The sequence below is a fragment of the Amblyomma maculatum genome, chromosome 10 (genome assembly GCF_055883805.1).
Source record: "Amblyomma maculatum isolate TAMU_Amacu chromosome 10, ASM5588380v1, whole genome shotgun sequence".
NCBI lineage: Eukaryota > Metazoa > Arthropoda > Arachnida > Ixodida > Ixodidae > Amblyomma > Amblyomma maculatum.
Genome location: NC_139353.1, coordinates 53666694 through 53685440, shown reverse-complemented (window position 1 = coordinate 53685440; position 18747 = coordinate 53666694). Strand labels below are relative to the sequence as shown.

The 18747-nt window shown below is 43.0% G+C and overlaps 1 protein-coding gene across 1 annotated transcript in view; it reads right to left on the bottom strand.

The window, feature by feature from the left end:
- The window catches only part of LOC146176451 (tRNA (guanosine(18)-2'-O)-methyltransferase TARBP1), a 32495-nt gene that overhangs the window by 2784 nt on the left and 10964 nt on the right, over positions 1-18747 (bottom strand). Inside the window, exons 10-24 of the mRNA XM_084582796.1 lie at positions 18190-18327; positions 17011-17171; positions 16466-16670; positions 15574-15741; positions 14878-15044; positions 14483-14554; positions 13433-13664; positions 12407-12559; positions 11369-11536; positions 9921-10027; positions 8103-8184; positions 7838-8003; positions 1747-1929; positions 1531-1655; positions 529-665 (exon numbers count right to left, since the gene is read on the bottom strand). Coding sequence (XP_084438922.1) covers positions 529-665; positions 1531-1655; positions 1747-1929; positions 7838-8003; positions 8103-8184; positions 9921-10027; positions 11369-11536; positions 12407-12559; positions 13433-13664; positions 14483-14554; positions 14878-15044; positions 15574-15741; positions 16466-16670; positions 17011-17171; positions 18190-18327 — 2264 coding nt within the window. The remainder of the gene's footprint in view (positions 1-528; positions 666-1530; positions 1656-1746; positions 1930-7837; positions 8004-8102; positions 8185-9920; positions 10028-11368; positions 11537-12406; positions 12560-13432; positions 13665-14482; positions 14555-14877; positions 15045-15573; positions 15742-16465; positions 16671-17010; positions 17172-18189; positions 18328-18747) is intronic.

The window sequence follows — 18747 nt, the reverse complement described above, 5'->3', positions numbered from 1 at the left end:
AGGCGACAACCCGTCACGTGCAACCGACATCAGCGACATCTACAGCAAACTCGTTCCTAATAGCACGAAGTGTTAATTCACCAGCGCAAATAATGGCATGAAATAGTAAAATAATAATGGCAAAATAATGAAAGCATAGCAAATAAAAGAATGTATTATATAGCTATCTAAACATATAAAAAATATAAATTTTTTTTTGTTATATCAAATTCTGGACCGAATGTATTTGAATGAATTCTTCGATTGAACTTTTGCGGTTCGACATCGGTTGCTAAAAGCAGTTTGTTTGTGTGTGTGTGCATGTTGGAATACACAATGAAATCTGCTTTCCTCAGAGCTCTTCCATGCAAAATTACCTAACTAATGCCACGAAGTATTCTCCAAATATTTGAATGACCGGAGGCAGACACTTCTGTGCAATGACCAATAGCCTCACTACAAAAACAGACATGAATATCCAGTGCCTCAAATGAATATGATACATACTATTCACAGCTAATTTGACTAACGGGAGAAAAGAAGACTTACCCAAGTAAGAGAAGTGTCTTCTTTGCGAAGCTGTACTCGTGGAGGTGTCGGCTTCCAGCAGTTTGCTCGGCTCCAACCAGCGTATAGCCTTCGTTGCGCTTCCCAGACAAGTAATCCTTCAGCTGATGCATTTTCACCTGCAACATAAAATGGATGACAAAAAAATGAAAACACTGTCATCAACTTTTGGTACTCGTCAAAGAGACAAAATGAAAACTCAAATCTCCTTCACTGTTCACAGTCGGAACAAAATTAAGAAAAATAAGAGACCCTACGCAGGACTTTCTCCTTGTAGTACAACTTCGAAATAGTTGCCTGCCTTCGCTTCAAGAAAACAGGCTGCATGTAAGGCATACCTGTCGACGCTGCCTATACTGTTTGGGAGACTCCCGAATTTCGACTGAACCTCTCAATTGTAGAAAACATGCTCTCATTTCTCCCAAAAATTGACCTAATCTCTGGAATCGTTTTTCTCTAATGTTCCTAGCACGTGCCTATTATCTGGCCCAAACCAAGCTCACTGTAGTTACTCCAATCAACTAACCCACCAGCTCACTTTCCAAACTGCGAAAGTTTAATGAGCCTACCAGCTGAGCGTTTCTGACAAACGTTTGTACAAGAAACTCAGCGAGGTCCAAAAGTTTGGTTTACTAGAATAAACTTCTGTTTTCTGGTGCAGATCCCATGGCGCAGAAGCCATCACGTTAGTTTTTATATGAATGTTTGGGGGTGCTTCTAGAGCTGCTCTCTTATTCTAGGATGCTACAGAAGCGTTAGCATATTTTAAAATGGTCTTAAAAAAATAAACAAAAGTAAAAGGTGATTTCTGAAAAATCTCTCGCAATAATACAGTCACTTTTAAAATAGAAAGGTGTAACCCCTGGATGTATGCACTTAATATTATGCTCTTCTTTCCCTCTCCCTTTTAATGTTTGCCAAATTTCCACACTGGCAGGTAACGGTAGAGCCACTGTAAATGCAATGTGTGGCACCCAAACTAACCTCACTTATGTTGATCCATTTTTCAGCGGAGACACTTAGCCCCTGAAAATTCCTGTCCTCGAGGTACTTGAGAGAGCCGACCACAAACTCGCTCACGCCAAACACCTCACACGTCCGACACAAACCTAAAAAAAAAGTTGAAAAAAAAAATTCACACACTGTTCATTGAATCTAAGTAAAAACCACTCAAAAGTGCAAAAACGAGCAAAAACTCACCACCCAAGTTTGGTATGCGATCAATCAGCGAAGCCACAACAATCAGCCCATCGCAGTTGTTGTTCTTCTTTGGCACGTTCAAGTCCCACGTGAGGTCGCACGAAGCCAGCTGCTGCTTCCAGGGCGTGATTTTCTTCTGGTAGTCTTCTTTGTTGAGGACAACATCGGGCTCTGTTTGGTTGCCTGCGTAGTTTTGTTGCCAGACAGCATTCGTTATCACGGCCGCTCGATGAAAATGCACTAGGTGCGGCCTGCTACGTCGCCCGAAACCGGCGGGAGGCGCCCAGTCGCCACCGCCGCGACGCCACCGTTCGGGGACAGCCGCGCGCGGAGAGCTGCGCCTGGCTGCGCTTTGAGGGAGGCGTCGGCGTGGTAGAAGCCTTTTATTTTAAGAATATAAGAGCTCCGCTTCACACAATTTGGCAACAAGAAATATATGTCATGTCTAGTGTGACCATGTCAGCACTTAGCGCTTGCTCGGCAAGGATGTATACTGGAGTGTACCTCGAAAAACTTATAGTGACGGTGGTTCAAGGCCACTCGATTGGAGAGCGCTCATTATCGTGATGTTGCATTCGAATCCAGTTGTTTGTCGCATTATATTATGACCCGGCTGTGAACAATTCGAAGCTGTTCAGCTGCCATGGTAGCCTAATGCATAACCACTTAATTAATTATGTCGCGAATTCCGTGTATCATTTTCATACCATTTACTCATTCCTGCATATAACTTTTATACACAAATTGATATCAACCTGTTCTAAGCTGCCAGCACTATACAATAAAAAATGTCCTACCATGAGCAACCTCTGTGAAAATGCGACATGTAACCAACCTTCCTATCTCATTGTGACAAATTTTACGGTGGAAATATGAAGATGTTTATTAGGTTAAATCTAGATGATAACCTGGGATCTTCGACTCAGTTGGAGATCTTAAACTTTGTAAGCCAGAACGCTATCCGTCACTGCTTCCCGCATCTTGCATGACCGGACAAAGTAAGCGCGCTTGATAGAGCCGGTCTGCCTCAAGGCGCTACGTATATGCGCCAAAAGTTTTTAATACTATTTTTATTGGCTGCTCGCAAACCCATACAATTTCGCTGGTTCGTAATTTTCAATGGAAGAACGCGCATCGAGTGTTGCTGTTGTGAAACTCTTAGCTGTGATCACAAGAATGTTCACGCGTCAGAGCGCAACTGCAGCCGAGAGTCAGCGAGCAGCCGAGTACGCTTATTTAATGGCCACACAAAAAAAGGAAGAAAATTACCAATCGCAGACGGAAACCTTTCTTGAGAGAGGTTTATGCCATAACATCGCTCCTCTGTTGAGTTGACATTTCCAGCCCAGCTCGCTATCAGGTGGGGGGGGGGGGGGGGGGGCAGCAACTTAACGATATCTTGCATAGTGCCTTAGCATGGGCACGATCATTGTTTTTATAGATTAGCTGCAGGTACAGTGTACAGTCAGAAAACAATGATGAAACCAAAAGTTTACACAGCTTGCTACTTCGCCGGACCTCTTCAGACTTTATCATCCTGTTAATGAAGGTGCTCGTAAGCTGACAAAGCTTGATTACTTCCTTTGCGGGGTACATCAAGCTTTCATTGTCCTTTGTTTTCATTAACCTGTAACTGGTCCAGTTGACTCATATTTCCTACAACAGGCTTTTGCTCGACTAACATGTCGCATCAAAACCATTACCAAATATCGCATAAATTAAGCAACAACCTAGTAGTGATAAACAAAACTTGGGGGTCTTAAGTCTCCTTGAGGAGCCTCGTTAGAGTGCCCGCACTCTGCTACCTGCTTATTCACCGTATCCATTAATTGCTGCCTCTGTCGCATATCATTAGAATGCAGCCTTAAGCCACCGCATTATATGAAATAGCACCCTACACATAGATATATAAAGCCCCTCTTTACCGAAGCCGTACGAACGTACCTTATAGGAGTATAGCGTGCCTGAATTGGGATCTAAGGGTCCCGCTTTCAATAATTCCCATTTCACCCTTACATCTTATTGACTCTCTCTGGTTTGACAGCTCCTGCCACATTGAACATGTCATGTGTTCTCATTGCGCCAAAGGTGTCTGGCCATATCACCAACTAAAGTGCCTCTTACCAGAGAGGGTTTTTTCCGACTTTCCGCCGACAGAGCGGGCGCCGGATTTTCTGTGGAACGTGGCTTTTCATTTTATCGCATCGGCTCAAACAGTCTCAACAGTACAAACAAATGTATGCACAGGCTCCTTTACTTGCAAGGCCACTCAGACTAGAGCGGCAAAATTTAGAACAAATTGCATGCTTATATAAAAAAAAACAGCTTCGTAGCTTTTTCTGATATGTCCTCGCAACATAACCTGCGAGATAAGCTTCTGGTGTTACCTCATCATGTTCATCTGCTTCACAACACATCGTTAAAAATCCTAGTTCACTGGCCAGCTCCCTGATAACTAAATAGGTTAAATAATGTGACGGGAACACAGGAAAAGAGGACGAGACAACTAGCGTGGTTGTGCCGTCTTCTTCTCCTGTGTTCCCATCACGTTGTTTGCACGGTTAACTTATAATTAATCACCAACAAGTCAAATCTGCTGTCCCTTGTAGCAAATTCAATGGCAGCTGATAGGGCATTATGCTTCAGCATGTGGACTTTTTAACCTCAGAGCCGCTTTCATTTCAGAGGAAGCGAGTGCATTTCCACTCCTCGCTACTGCCTTTGTCTGAAGCGAGCTCAGCAGGTAAAATTTGAGGGTCTCTTTGATGTCTCATAAGCGGAGGACGGCGAAAGCCTACTTTTGTCCTATCATTTGCCTCTCATCGTTTGCCACAGTTCGTCATTTCAAGTCGTCGTTTGATATATTGGTCGTTCCCCAGTCATGATGAGTCTGCCTGCGTAGTCATTGTAGCCCTTACCACTCATAACTAAGCAGGTTACTCATTTAGAATCAGCAGGGGTCATTACATGTCATCTTTTCACATATTGGTCATTTCAAAGTCATTAGCAGTAATGATGAGTCATGCCTAGCTATTATAGTCATTACCACACATCGCTAAGCACTTGTACTCATTTCTAATCAATTGCGGTCATTACATGTCGTAGTTTGATATACTGGTCATTACAAATCATTTTAGTCGTTATTAACCATTATTAGTCATTAGCATTAGTCATTACCTCTATCAATGTCGATTTATAACTTTTATTGATTACCTATCACCATCAATCATTTTCATTCTTAATCTCCCTCCTTGCACGTCCGCTTTTGCGACTGGCACACCAGTGCACAGATGTGACGCACAGAAAACAAGCACAGCTTCTGCGCATAGATTTTCGCTCTATGAGCCTAGAATGGCTTTCGCCTTAAAAAATAAACGCATCCAGTCTCAATGTTAACGTGCTTGTACACGCGTACACAAAAAAGTTTGCGTTTACCACACAGACGCGAGGCGAACGCGCCCAGAAAGGAAGCAAACCGCGTGCTCAGAGCCGGCGACCCCGGCAGCGACGTGTCCCCGAACAGTGGCGCCCTCAGCAGAAATAGCGGGCGCAACTGTAAACTCCCCAAGGACGCGCTTGCCCATTGACGGCGGCGCGACGCAGCAGGCCACACCCAGTGCGCTTCCATCGAGCGGCCGTGTCGTTATCATCTCCGCCTTCATCATGACCATCGACCCATCTGAACTCCAGGACATAGATCTCTCCCGCGTCTCTTTAATTAACCCTGTCCAGTGTCAGCTGTGGCCATCCTACCCTGACCACGCCACCTTACGTCATCATTTCAGAATACATCATTTGTATTAATGCATAAGCATTGCACGCCTATGCTGCTGGGTTTCGCATGGGCGTGACCTTGTCGGAGCTATAAAAAAGGAACAAGTTAGTATATAAACAAATATTTTGTTTCAAATATATCAAATTATTAGAACTGACCGCATGTATAACCTCCGCATGCTATGTTTTTTTTCTTTCTCTAACTGCTCTTACAAGGCTTTTATTAGTAGAACGGCGTCGTTAATAAGTAAACATACTTCTGCTAATACTCGCAGCGCCGATAATTAGTTTGTCCCTCATTTCAGAACAAATTATAAACTCCAAACACTAAAACACAACCTTTCTCACATACTCAACAAATATAAACACACTGCAAAATTTAAATTCAAAGAATTGCGAAAGTATTTTGTTGACCTGTAAGACATTTTTATTTTTGTTGCTTCTGATCTCATAGGTGCACACTGATGTACGGAGCAAATTTTATGCATTTCTCTATAAAGTTTGTGATTGTGTCGTACTATTTTATTTGTTCATTTTGCTTGTTATTAATGTACATCTGTTTAAACTGTACACTAGTGAACAGTCAGCATGTCTGGGTGAATTTTCCACATGTCCTTCAAACACTTCTAATTTTTGTAGTAGGTGACTCTAAAACCGGCATAGTTTGCATCAATTAATTGCATTTATCGAGCGTATTAATTCTGTGTATCTTGTAGTGTGTAGTTTCCTCTCTTTTTAAAATGCATCATTTTCCTATGGTAATTCTTACATGTCTATGCCAGTGCTTTGTGTAACACTTTGTAAGGGTTTTACGGGGCCCGTCAAGCTGCAAAAGCAGCTTTTTGCCAGGAGATCCCTCCAGTTGTACTGGTGAAATAAATAAATAAATAAATAAATAAAATATCGGAAGAAGAATGCTACCATCGGCTAGAATGTCAAGGAACTGAATGCAAGTGACAAAATAGTTGATGTGGGTTAATTCGATAATCAATTTGAGCCAATTAGGTGTGTATTTGGGAGCCAAGATGGCCGTCAGCCAACTTCCATTTTCGATTCTTAACTTCCAGTCACGTGTCTCAGCGGATTCCACGTGTCTGTGGATTCCCTGTGAACCAGTTATTATTATTATTATTAAACTGACCATCACAGAGATGGTGCGAGACAATCTTCACCACTCTGCTAACACAAAAAGCATTATTTATGAACTAATACTATGCAACTAGTGCTCATATGGGCCCCTGCTCCAATACATACATGCCTTTCTGATCTTGATAACATCAGTAGCCCCAGACGACAAACAACACTGCTCGAATGACGCGAAAGCCTTAACGGCTCTCGTCCATTGCCTCCCTTGTAGATATGTACAGCTAGCATCAAAATGAAAGGGAACACGGGAACGCGTGGCCTCCAGGCTTTCAAATGTGCTGTCACCAACAGGTGATAAGAATCAGTGGTAAAGACGCATCCAGAGTAAGCTTGGTTGGCTGCTCTTTCTGAGCATACCCTTCGTGCTATCCATTCTCGTGCTGTGTTGGTGGCAGCGCTTTGCAAAGCGTGGAGGCCACGCACTCCCGTGTTCCCTTTCATTTTGCTTCTAGCTGTACATGCATTTGAGTACATGCATTTTGCTCCTAGCTTTAATTGCTACTCCCTTAATCCACACGTCTATTATCTCCCACACATTCATATCAGCACACAGTCACAAGCTGCCGCATTGCACTCCCGTGTTCCCTTTCATTTTGCTTCTAGCTGTACATGCATTTGAGTACATGCATTTTGCTCCTAGCTTTAATTGCTACTTCCTTAATCCACATGTCTATTATCTCCCACACATTCATATCAGCACACAGTCGCAAGCTGCCGCATTAGCTCAGTGGCACCACCCAACGTAATATAATGCCTCACTTTACCAAGCCATCCCAACGCAGCTGCGTGGCCCAGAGGCAGTGTGTCTGACTCAGACAGATCCAAGAGTCCTGGAGGGTTCGATTTCCATCTCCCCAGATGGTTTACATGTATGTTTTTTTACTATTGTTGTGAATAAATTTATTGATTGTTTGATTGATTGCTTGATTGATTTGATTCCAACGAAAAAGTCTGAGTTGGCAGCTCCCGTCAAACTAATTGATTGATTGATTGATTACATAAGCCAAGGGCAAAGCAGGGCGCGATCATATCACCTGCCGACCACCATCTGCCAGAGGCATGCCTGTATCACTACGCAGACAACACCGGCGACGCCATCTTTTTTAACAACGGTGCCTTTACCGCTATTGCATTAAAGAAGCAGGAAAGAATGAGTAATCATGCGCCATACCTTCCATCCAATGGCTGGGCTTGGCAGAGGAAAGCCGGTCGTTGAGGTTGTACAGCGGCAGGGCAAGCTTTTCGGGACCCAAGGAGAGCACCTCTTCGAAGACAGTGAGTGGTATGAACTCCCTGTCAGTGAGACCAGTGAGTCTGGGAAGTTCTGAGAAGATTGTCTGTGCAAAGAAACGATCGCAGGCCAATGGGTGGTAAAAAGAAAAGCAGAAGCGAAAAAAGAAAGAAGAAAGATAATCTCGCAAAGATTAGATCTTCACCTGCAGTGTAAGGTCATCAACTGCATCAAAGTCCTTGAAGTAAAAGTCCTCGAGAAGCTTTTCAACATTTCTTGACCAGTTTCTGGAAGGAATTAAAACAAAAAAGAAGACAGACATAAGTAAGGGTGTGTGTACATAGTAAAATTTTCAAATATGAATCTAATACAAATAATGGAACAAAACGCTTTCGAATATCAAATATCTTGTCAGTGAAAAAAATATAGAAAGTTCAAAAATAGCAAGCATTGTTCATCTTGTTTACTTCAAAGTTCACATGGTATTTGCAAATAAGATTAAACAACTAAGAAATCCAGTACAAGTTTTATACAAGATATGTACTAGTTTATGTACTAGTACATGTACTAGTTTTTTTTGCACAGGAAGGATTTGCATGAAACCAAGCAAGTGGAGCTGCCACATTGCTGCTGAATATGGTAAACTCTCATTAATTCAGCCTTGTAGGTACCAGAAATAAATGTTTGAATTAACCGAAAGCTCGAATGATTAAATAGGTCTGAAAAAAATTCTGCAGAAAACCATTTATATCACAATAGTAATTTTATCTGATGAAACATGTGCACAATAGCTATCAGCATTTGAGATGAAACCAAGCTGAGAAGGACGTTTTTTTTTCCTTTTCTTGGGCCCGTATTCCGAGTCTGCGTCGTTATCGTGAGTGTCGCTATCTCCCCGACCTCAAGTCATCTGATTGGTGGAAACGTTGGAAAATGATGTTGCCACCTCTTCCGATTCCACAGTGGCACCACCCAGTTCCGGCGTTTTGACCAATCAGATGACTCGAGGTCATGTGAGATAGCGACACTTCGATAACGACGCAAACTCGGAATACGGGCCCTGGTTTCACCAAGTGCTCCGCTTTGCACACACTAAGGGAAAGTCCCTCTTCACAAAAGGAAGGCAAGGCACCTCTTCAGAAAACGTTCCGGTCACATGTTGAGGGTTCTTCACTGCACTGTTCATGTCGTCAAGCATTGCGATGAAGAGTGAACTCGAAAATTGATAACTGTCTAATACAGTAAAACCTCGCTGATATATTTTTTTTTAATGCCGGAAAAACCTTATTATCCGGCAAAACTCATAACCTGAACTGCCTAATATTTAAAGAATTACCTGCTGAATGAGGTATAAAGGCATTTAAAGGTCTTTTTTTTATGCACAGACCTCTATGAAGCTTGATCAGACCAAGTAGTGTAGCTCGAATTACCGAGGTTCGAATTAATGAGCTTTCACTATCCGCGGGAACGGGCGCCTCGTATGTTGGCTCGTTGGCTTTCTTTGATACTTTGCTCCGCTGCGCCTATGCTGTGGCGGGGGAGTGCCACTGACCAGTTCCTAACGTCGCGAGCGTTCGTTAAGGTGTGTCCGGTTGATCACAAAATCTATTATACGACCACAGTTTGTCAAAATTTCGAACATATAAGCCGGGAAATCATGTTTTCTGGGAACATAATAACCGGGAGAAAAATAATGTAACTCTATGGGAGACGTTTTACTGCCCGCAATTTTGAACGTATGAAACGGGATGTCGTATGAACCAGAAACATATTAACAAGGTTCTACTATTTAGAAAATCTCAAATAACAGTTTTCTCGAATAATACGAACTGAATAACAAACATTCGTTTCATATTCAATATTTATAATATTCGTACACACCTAGATTATTAGGATAATCTGAACAGTGAAAGAGATGGCAAGGCTATGGGTCAAATTAGAATGGGTCAAATTAGAATGGGCCTAAAAAATGCTCAGTTTCTCGTTGCTGCAGAGAAGACAATGTTTTCATAACCGAACTCACCCCATCTGAATGGTGCTGTGCAGACACGAGAACAGCGCATTGTACTTCTCCAGAACAGCACTCAGGTCGTGCTCCTTGCTCCAACGTGATGCCAGGTGGAGAGCCACCTGAATGCACATAACGATCATCATCATCATAACCTATTAACATTTGATCACAGTATAACAAAAACGTGCAGTTCTTGGTTGGCCCAATGGTGAGCATACTTAGGAAAGGATAAGGGTATATGTGATAAAGCTGCCCCAGTTAACCACCAACCTCTAAGAACAACAGTTTTTAACTAGTTGCAATCAGGACTGACAATGTATGGGTTAAAAACCTATAGGAAACTGCCTGTACCCTAAATTCGGAGAAAAATATTCCGCAGCACTCAGCTGGCTCAATATGAAAGAACTATGAAACAGGGCAATGTAGACATGCTTCTCAGATGACAAAAATCAATTCGTACAAGAATCTCATGCAGCAGAATCTTGATAACATGATCACGGTTGACAAAATTTTAGGATGAACCAAATTCATAACTTTCCCCTGGCTGGAGTGCTAGCGTTTAGAAAGGGCAAAAATGGAGGTGGTCCCCCACCACTCTTCCGCACTACAACTAAGCGATGCCTGCACATTGACAACCCGCTATCGCCAGTCACATGGTACGCACCGGCGGCCCACGTCACCAACGTCGCGATCTGCAGTCGTGCGGTGCATACTACGAGCAGTGAGCAGAGGTACACACAAACCTCATAGCTTGCACATCATCAGTGTCATGACTGAGTGGTGGCACATGTCCCAGACACTGACATTGTCATAAAGAGATCTTCGTGAATGCCTTTTCATGCTTTTGCATGCTGATCATTGTTCGCTTTTATGATACAAATTTTTGGACGATGCTAATTTTTTCATGACCTCGTTGAGATTCGTATCACGGAGATTCTACTGTAGTTGTCAGCAAGTGGCAGTTCACAAATCTTTCGTAACGAACCATTATATTATGTCACACTAGCCTTCACAAATAAGGCCACTTTGGCCACCTAGGGGGGGCAAAGAGTTTGCAAGTAAATTTAGCTTAGCTTGTACCACAGGTTTCAACCAGTGTTCCTGCTTGAAGAGAAAAAATATCTATACACCTGGGGACCATTAGCTACACCTGTTACAACCCTGAAAATTTCTGCCAGTATCATTTAAATTCCAAACTTACTGGTTTTCACAGACAGGAGTCAACCAGAAGCTACCAAAGATTACAGGTGAAAGCAGGAATCTGTGGTGTTCTACTCTAACAGGCTGCAGCAGATTCAAATATCCTCCAATAAAACTATGCGATATACCTATCAGCAAATGTATCAGCCTTCTTCTCTTGTGAGACACGGTTAACACTGCAGCTTACCGAACAACCCTAAACACCTGGTTATGCAACCCCCTCTCAATATATATATAAATTGCAGAAATGCACAACATACCTGTGCGTACACCCTTGCATTGAAGTGCTGTCCCATGCTCCAAGGTAGGACAGCAGGAAGATATTCCAGCAGGTGTGACTCCAGCTCACTCTCGGGATCAAGGCACGCGCACAGGTGGACGATGATGGCCAGGAAAGAGCAGACGCTTCCTGTCCTGTCAGAACCTGCCTGTTTTGAGACAAGAACGGGCACAACACCAATGAGTGCTAGTAAGAGTGAACGGACACTTGTCTTGAACAGTGTACGAGTGGAGAAACACAAGATGGGGAGGGGTGAACGGTTTGACGGTTGGTTCTTGACTACTTTGTAAATATGTATTTATTGAATATATTGGAAAAAGTTAACACTGTTTGCATGCAACCCCACCCTTTGACTTTCCCCCAGGGCCTCCTCGATAAAGTGCTTGTTTTTCCACTAAGCATGAAATGGCGTTACCAGTGCTGTTGTGAAAGCCCACCGGTACGGCTCCCTGTTGTCACGCAATAGGGATCTCTAATCTAACCAAATCTTGCCAGTAGACCACCCAAACCTAGCATAAAACAAAACTGACCACCCAACGCCACCTCTGTGCAAAACTCGCGCATGAACAAGCAAAGGGTTCTGGTCAGACCCTTTCTTTCTTTTCTCTCTGATCAATGCAACTTTCATTATTCCTAGCCCTGCTTCCCAGAGCTCCTTAGTTGCCTCAGTGGTGTTCACTGAGGTCTTGCGTTGCATTAATCGAGAGCCACTCTGATGCTGACTGCAGAACAGTCAGCATGTGAAAGTGTCAAGGCTATAAGTGAGCTCCCCATCTGCAACTGCAAACTGCACCTGTAACCTGCACCTGTAACCTGCACCTGTAACCTGCACCCGCAACTTGCACCTGCACCAGTTTGCACCCGGCAAAATAAACGTACCCTTCAAATCAAGGAGGCATTTCTGCCTGCGCTCGAATCCCACCACACCACTGACAGCTGCAGGAAACACAGTGTCATAATGTACAGGTGACACTGAACAAGCCATTGAAGTACAGTGAGGGGGTCCGAGCATGCTCACCTTCTGCATGGCAGGAATCAGCCTGGTACGCAGACGGGGAGTGCGCAGCAAAATAGAGACAGCTGTCCATTCCAGCAAGCAGCGAATCGATGGCTGCTGACTGTCTTCCACAAGCTCTTCAAACACATGCTCAAGCAGAGTCTCAAACGTGTCCTAAAGAAACAGGAAAATTATAAAATAAAAGAAGACTGCACCTATGGTGTCGGATTAAACGTTACATCAATTAATGAACACTCCCCCCCCCCCCCCCCACTTCACACCACTAAAATATTACCAGAGAAAGGTCTGATGCGGTTCTGTAATTTACAACCCGGAATATAGGCAGAGTATAAACATGGTTCGGAGGCAAACAGCTGCAACACTCACAGTTTTATAAGCCATGGAGACTGAATTATGAAGAATAAAATTCGACGACACTTTGGCAACTAAAGTGATGAAAGGCGAAAGCCTGAGTGCTGCATTTTGCTGCGCGACTGTTGCGCATGTAGCGATGATTGCTGCTATGAGTAAAGCGAGCGACTACTCTTTCACATTCTACGAGTGCATTTATTCAGTGAATTCTGCTTGGCAGCGACGAGATCGCACTCGTATTTTTGCAGTTGTTCTATGTTTACTGTTGTGTGGTTTATTTTACCAGGTGTGCGACATTAATTAGTAATTAATTATTTGATCATGAATTAGCCATTAGTAACTAAGTAATACCTGGTGATACATTGATAGTCATTAATTAGTAATTAATCAATAATTAGTGAATAATTAGTAATTTATTATTGATTGGCATATGGCCATATAAGGCACGAATTCGTGCATACTGTGGTGGTGCTTTGTGATTGATCGAGACCTCTATGATGTCATCCCGTCTCGACCAATCAGAGCCGCCGCAAAAGCGTGACACTTTTGCTTGATGAGGCAATAAAGGCTTTCGCCTTAATAGACAAACACATTGGGGAAAAAGTTTCCTACAACAGCTCCAGCACTAATGCCAAAAGCCGGCTCATCAACTTGAAAGCTTTGAAAACAACTCGCCTCCGTCAAGAGGTGCAGGAGGCACAGCTGAGCCTGCCACACCCTGTTTTTTAGCCGGTGGATGGCCGAATTGCCAAAGTAACGCTTCCGTGCCGAGGAGACCTCCCGGTCGTACTGCACCAAAGCCTGTGACAGTTTGGCTGCCATCTGGGTGCAACCACTATCACCGGGGCTCAGCTGAATCAAAAAGGCGATTCCCAGTGCCCGAACTTCTACATCAGCCTGGTGTTCACTTGAATGGGAGAGAAGAGAGAGAGAAAAGGGGAAGAGATGAAGCAGGTTGAAAATGATTTGCCAGAAAAGCAGCATTTTCAAATGTCCTATGCATATGGTGAGATCCTAACCAAATCTTGCTTTGGTTAGCCTAACCAAGCACAGTCATCAGTACTGACAGCAAACATGAAACGTGATGTGCTGAGCTTTTTATAATGTACTCACTACAACGCACCCAGAAAGTACAAAAACAAATATGGCATGCCTGGAATAGAACGCAAATGATAGGAAGTTGCGTGTGTGAAGGCAACTCATAGCTGCTTAAAATATACTATAAGCTGATTCATAAAAAAAAAAAGAAATAGTTGAATAAAGTCAAGTGAACATAACATGGTCAGGTAGGAATAATAACAGGTGACGCTAAAGGTTTCCCTGTTGATTTTTACTGAACTGCATTTTCAAAAGCCATCCGACATTCCTGTTAAAAGAGTTCTTTGTTTGCTCTGTAAGTTACATTTTGGTACTAACACCCTGAACGACAAACAACAAAAGCAGTTAGTCCATTAGTGCAGACACGGTTAAAAATATTATTACATAGTTAGATACAACTCAAGTCTGCAGTAACCATCGCACACAATTCTTCTGTGGCACAAAGTAGTCTGCTGTCAAGGCTTTTCTGATTACTGAAATAAAAAGCTAACCGTCAGACCAAATTAAAGGTCAAGAAGTTCAACGACTACTGCATGTTTGGTATAGTCAAATATTAAAAAAAGGCAATTTTTTTAATTTTTTACATTTTTCTAAAAATGAAAAAAAAAAAGAAAAAAAACTTCCTACCTTCTGAGCAGCTGATTAACGGAGAGGGCCCAACCCTGTGCCGTTACGAAGGCCTCAGCGTCAAACACGATCCTGCGAGAACATGCAGTACACCAATGTAACCACCTCATCCAAGTATTGGCACCACACGTTGCAGGAACACATCGTTCACTTAACTTAACATGCTATGTATGGCCTCACTTCGAAAATTGTTAAGATTTCAGTCGTGACCACTATAATCGGTGCTCAATAGTATTACTGCTCAACATAATCTATGAAATCACTATTTTTTTTTTTTTAAGATAAGTTTCTGCTCCTCCTTAAGACTAATTAGAAAGAACAGAGGATGCCATCTTTGGAAAGACTGCACTGAATGCAAAAAAGTGACGACAAGCTGAACGAAAAGCGCCACCCACCGTTGGTCCTTGCGGTAAATAGGCCCGTACGTGAGCGCCTTAACCATGACACCGAGGTAGTCTTCCATGAGTGGCATGCAGCCCTTCCAGACGCCTATGAGCCTTGCAACGAGGTTACAGAAGACGCCCGGCATCACTTCTCCAAGCTCTAGTAACTCCTCGAGATACTGCGACAAACAGAATGCGAAGCACATGAGACTTGTGCACGAGAAAGTGATGACGTCACAAATTACTGAAAGATGACCCGTAGTGCATGTGACCATCACATTTGATACTATTCACTACCGGCTGAAAATTTTCTTGCCGTTAAATTTAAACTTATAAATCAATTGAGTTATTCATATATTACAAGAAAACAACAGCCCAGGTTGTGAACGAAAGCATCGTTATGTTTGTTTACATTCTGTGATGGCGTCTGCAAGCCGGATCAGAAACGATGCTTTTTGTGAACGAAATTCATTAAGGAAGCATAAAAAACAAAAACATCTCAGTTGTTAACATGTAGAATTGTAAAAGATGGTTGCTTCATATAAAGCACAGTTTTCAATTAGTTAATAGCAGATGTAAGGTGTTTCTGTGGAAATCTAGAATGGTTGACTGCAAAGAGTCATCCCTCCATTGTACCACTGCTTGAGAATTGGGAACATTTCTCTGTATGCCGCCATCAAAAATTTAAAACACCAAATGGCAACCCACGTGACTCAACAGGGATCCATGGTCCACCTGGAGTAAAGATGGCTGGAAAGCAAAACCGATGAACACAGCCACCGCAACTCGGAATATGTCGCTTTTTTTCAAGTCCTTACAGCTCTGCCAGCACGCTTTAAGGCACTTGGAGAGGAGGTCGGCATCTATGGACTTGACCTGGAATGTAATGAACACAAGTGTGAAAATCGTCTTTCTCCTACTCAAAGCAAGGCTACACACGACTGAAAACTACTCAGGATTAGGAAAGCACGATTAGATAATGCTGGGCAAACAAAAAGATGATCAGCTGAGCACCGCACGGAAGTGGTAACCGAAGTACAGCCGGCCAAATCTTTAAATGGCATGCGTGATGGCCGCACTTTCTGTGATTCTGAGTGTCACAGGGAAGCTAACCTGCGAAACATCCAAGTACAAGTAAGAGCCTACCAAGCCTTTACTTAATCTTTAACCTTCCAGCTAATTTTGTTCGCCCAAAGGCGCAGGAGCACAAAAAAAGCGATCATCGTGCACGGCAGTTAAACATTTGGGCAGATGTACAGTAGAGCTCAGTAATATGAATACAGTACATAAAAATTTGCAGAATTCCCTGACCAGAGTACTTTGCGCACAGTATGTTGAGCTTCAAATTCTCTCAACATTATCCTAAGTTGCTTCAGATGACATAAACATGCAAGTCACAAACACACTTTTCAGCACTATGCGGCCATATTATTGGCAATGTCTCATATATGAACCACTTGAAGTGTGTGTGAAGTCGTGTGGTAGTGACAACTTTAAATTGTTTGGCACTGCACGCTACACTGATCAACATTTTCTTCATTATGCCTTTCTGCATGTGGCATAACTGCATGTGGCATAAACTAGAGTTAGCTGCACTCACCAGAGAAAGGGCGTGCGACACGGCCCGCATGATATGAAGGCACGACTTCTGTGAGGCTGTTTCCAGAGCTTCAACTGCCTCCGCAATGAGCTTGTTGCAGAGCTCATCAGTGGAAAGGGCAATTTTCGAGACACTCTCCCACACCAGTTCTGTCACCGCCGAAGTGAACGCCACCCAACGGGACTTGACAACTCGGTCCTGAATACTGCAAAAACATGAACGCGCATTACAAAAAAAAAAAGTTCATGCAGAGCCAAAATCAAACGAAAAAAAAAAAAGCAAACATCTCAACTGCATCTAATACTACTAAATTAAGTACAGAGCAAGCACATACTGAAGCAGAAAACGTTGTGGCTAGGTGTGGCACGATAGTAGACATACATACGAAACAGCTCAGGGCAAACCGAATGGTAAAAGCATGTGAAGAAAGAAGATGAACACCTTCATTTACATTACTGAATCTCACCGAAGGGTGCTAAGCCTAAATTATTGTTTTAAATCTAACCCGGAGGTTCAATTTATTACAGCAGCTGCGGTGCACGTACATCCAAGAGTCGGGCTTTGCGATTGGCACTGCAATGCCTCCTCTTGCCACCACTTCCAGAAGCAGCGCTTCCACTTCGTTGGTTTTCCGAGGGAAGCGCTTCAGCACCCAGCAGAGGAATCTCCAGTATGGCACCGTGTCCACTGACACCACTGCGGACGTCTGAAATGCACACGGTACAGATTGCGGCCAACCAATACCCGTGAAGCACGGGTGCAAAAAAACACGGGAAAGCAGAAAATAAACACGCTCGGTGGAAACAAAAGCGCCTGCATCACTCCAATGCGCGCTTGTAAATGTAAGAACATGTACTGTACGGGAAAAAAAAAATAGAGAAGCAAAAGCAAAGTAATATCTCGGGCCCACACCTTAAGAGTTCACATAAATTGAAAGCCCTGCAGTTGAAGCTCCATTCTCCGACTGCAACTTTTGGTAGAAAAGATGCCGATAAGTACCAGCATTATCAACAGACAATCAAAATCTCTCGCCGGACATCACGGACAACAAACAAAGTGATGACAAACTTATAATTCAAACTGTGCCGGAAAAGTGGCTTTACTCCCACTGTGTCCACAACAGAAAGGACAGGGAACAGTGCATCACCTGTAGGCACTAAAATCACAACCTTTGCATCCACAGCCAGAATTCAAACAGGCTACCATCCCTCCTCCCTCCCAGACACCTACTTTCGCAGCGAAAGCTACACTTCGCTAGGTTTTTAAGCTGTCGGCGTGGTACTCTTTTTCTTCAACTGTTGCGGACTATATCATGTGACAGTTGAAGAAAAAGAAAAACAAGGAGAAGGAAAAGAAGGAGGGAAAAGACAAAAAAAAAAACGACGAAAAGGAAGAAAAAAAGAAAAAGACAGATATAACTCAGTAGTTGGTAGAGGCGAACGACAGCAGCAAGTTGGTAGGACAAAAGGTTCGTTCAAACGCTGTGACAGCGGCTTAAATCCAGGTGTCCGCACAAAAATTCGCTGCAACACACACAGCTTTTGCTCTATTACTAGGTTCAAGCGATGCTTAAACCTCCATAATCTTTTTTTGTACAGAAACCAGACCTCTAGACCCATAATTGCTACCGCTAGTGACTAAAGACTAATAATAATTTTTTTAATATAACTAATTAACACAAAACAGACAACTTCAGTCAAAAGTACCTGCATATGCAAGCTCACCTTTGACAGCACCAACTGCTCCCTACACGTCTCCAAACCCTCGTTGATAAACTGGTAGAAAAGGGAGTTGAATTCCCGCTCTCCAGCAAGGATGTTCAAGAACTCGTAATGCACTTGCGTCTCTTCAAAGTCATCCAGCTGCCAAAGACAATTTTGCAAAATATTTGCGATAGCAAGACAATAAGCAGGAAAATGCAAAAACTGAGCTCGCTCCCTGAACGAGTATACAATCATGAACAAAATCTCACCACTCTTGTGGTTTTAGTTTGAATGGTGCTGGACATCCTTAGCGGGCACAATAACTGCAAATTAACTAGCACACATAATACTGACGTAGGCTGCACCATTAATAAACAAAAACGGAAAGGGCTGTTGTTATTGTAGATATATACCCAGCATAGTATGAATTGCCACCAAGGCATGTCTTAACCACTGCCAAAATTAAACGCATCCAGCTGACAAACAGCACCTTTGTCGCCAATTCAATTCTATGAAAAATTACTCGGTGCTTCCTAAAAGAATAAGCATTTCATATATCATTTTGTCCACTTATAATTC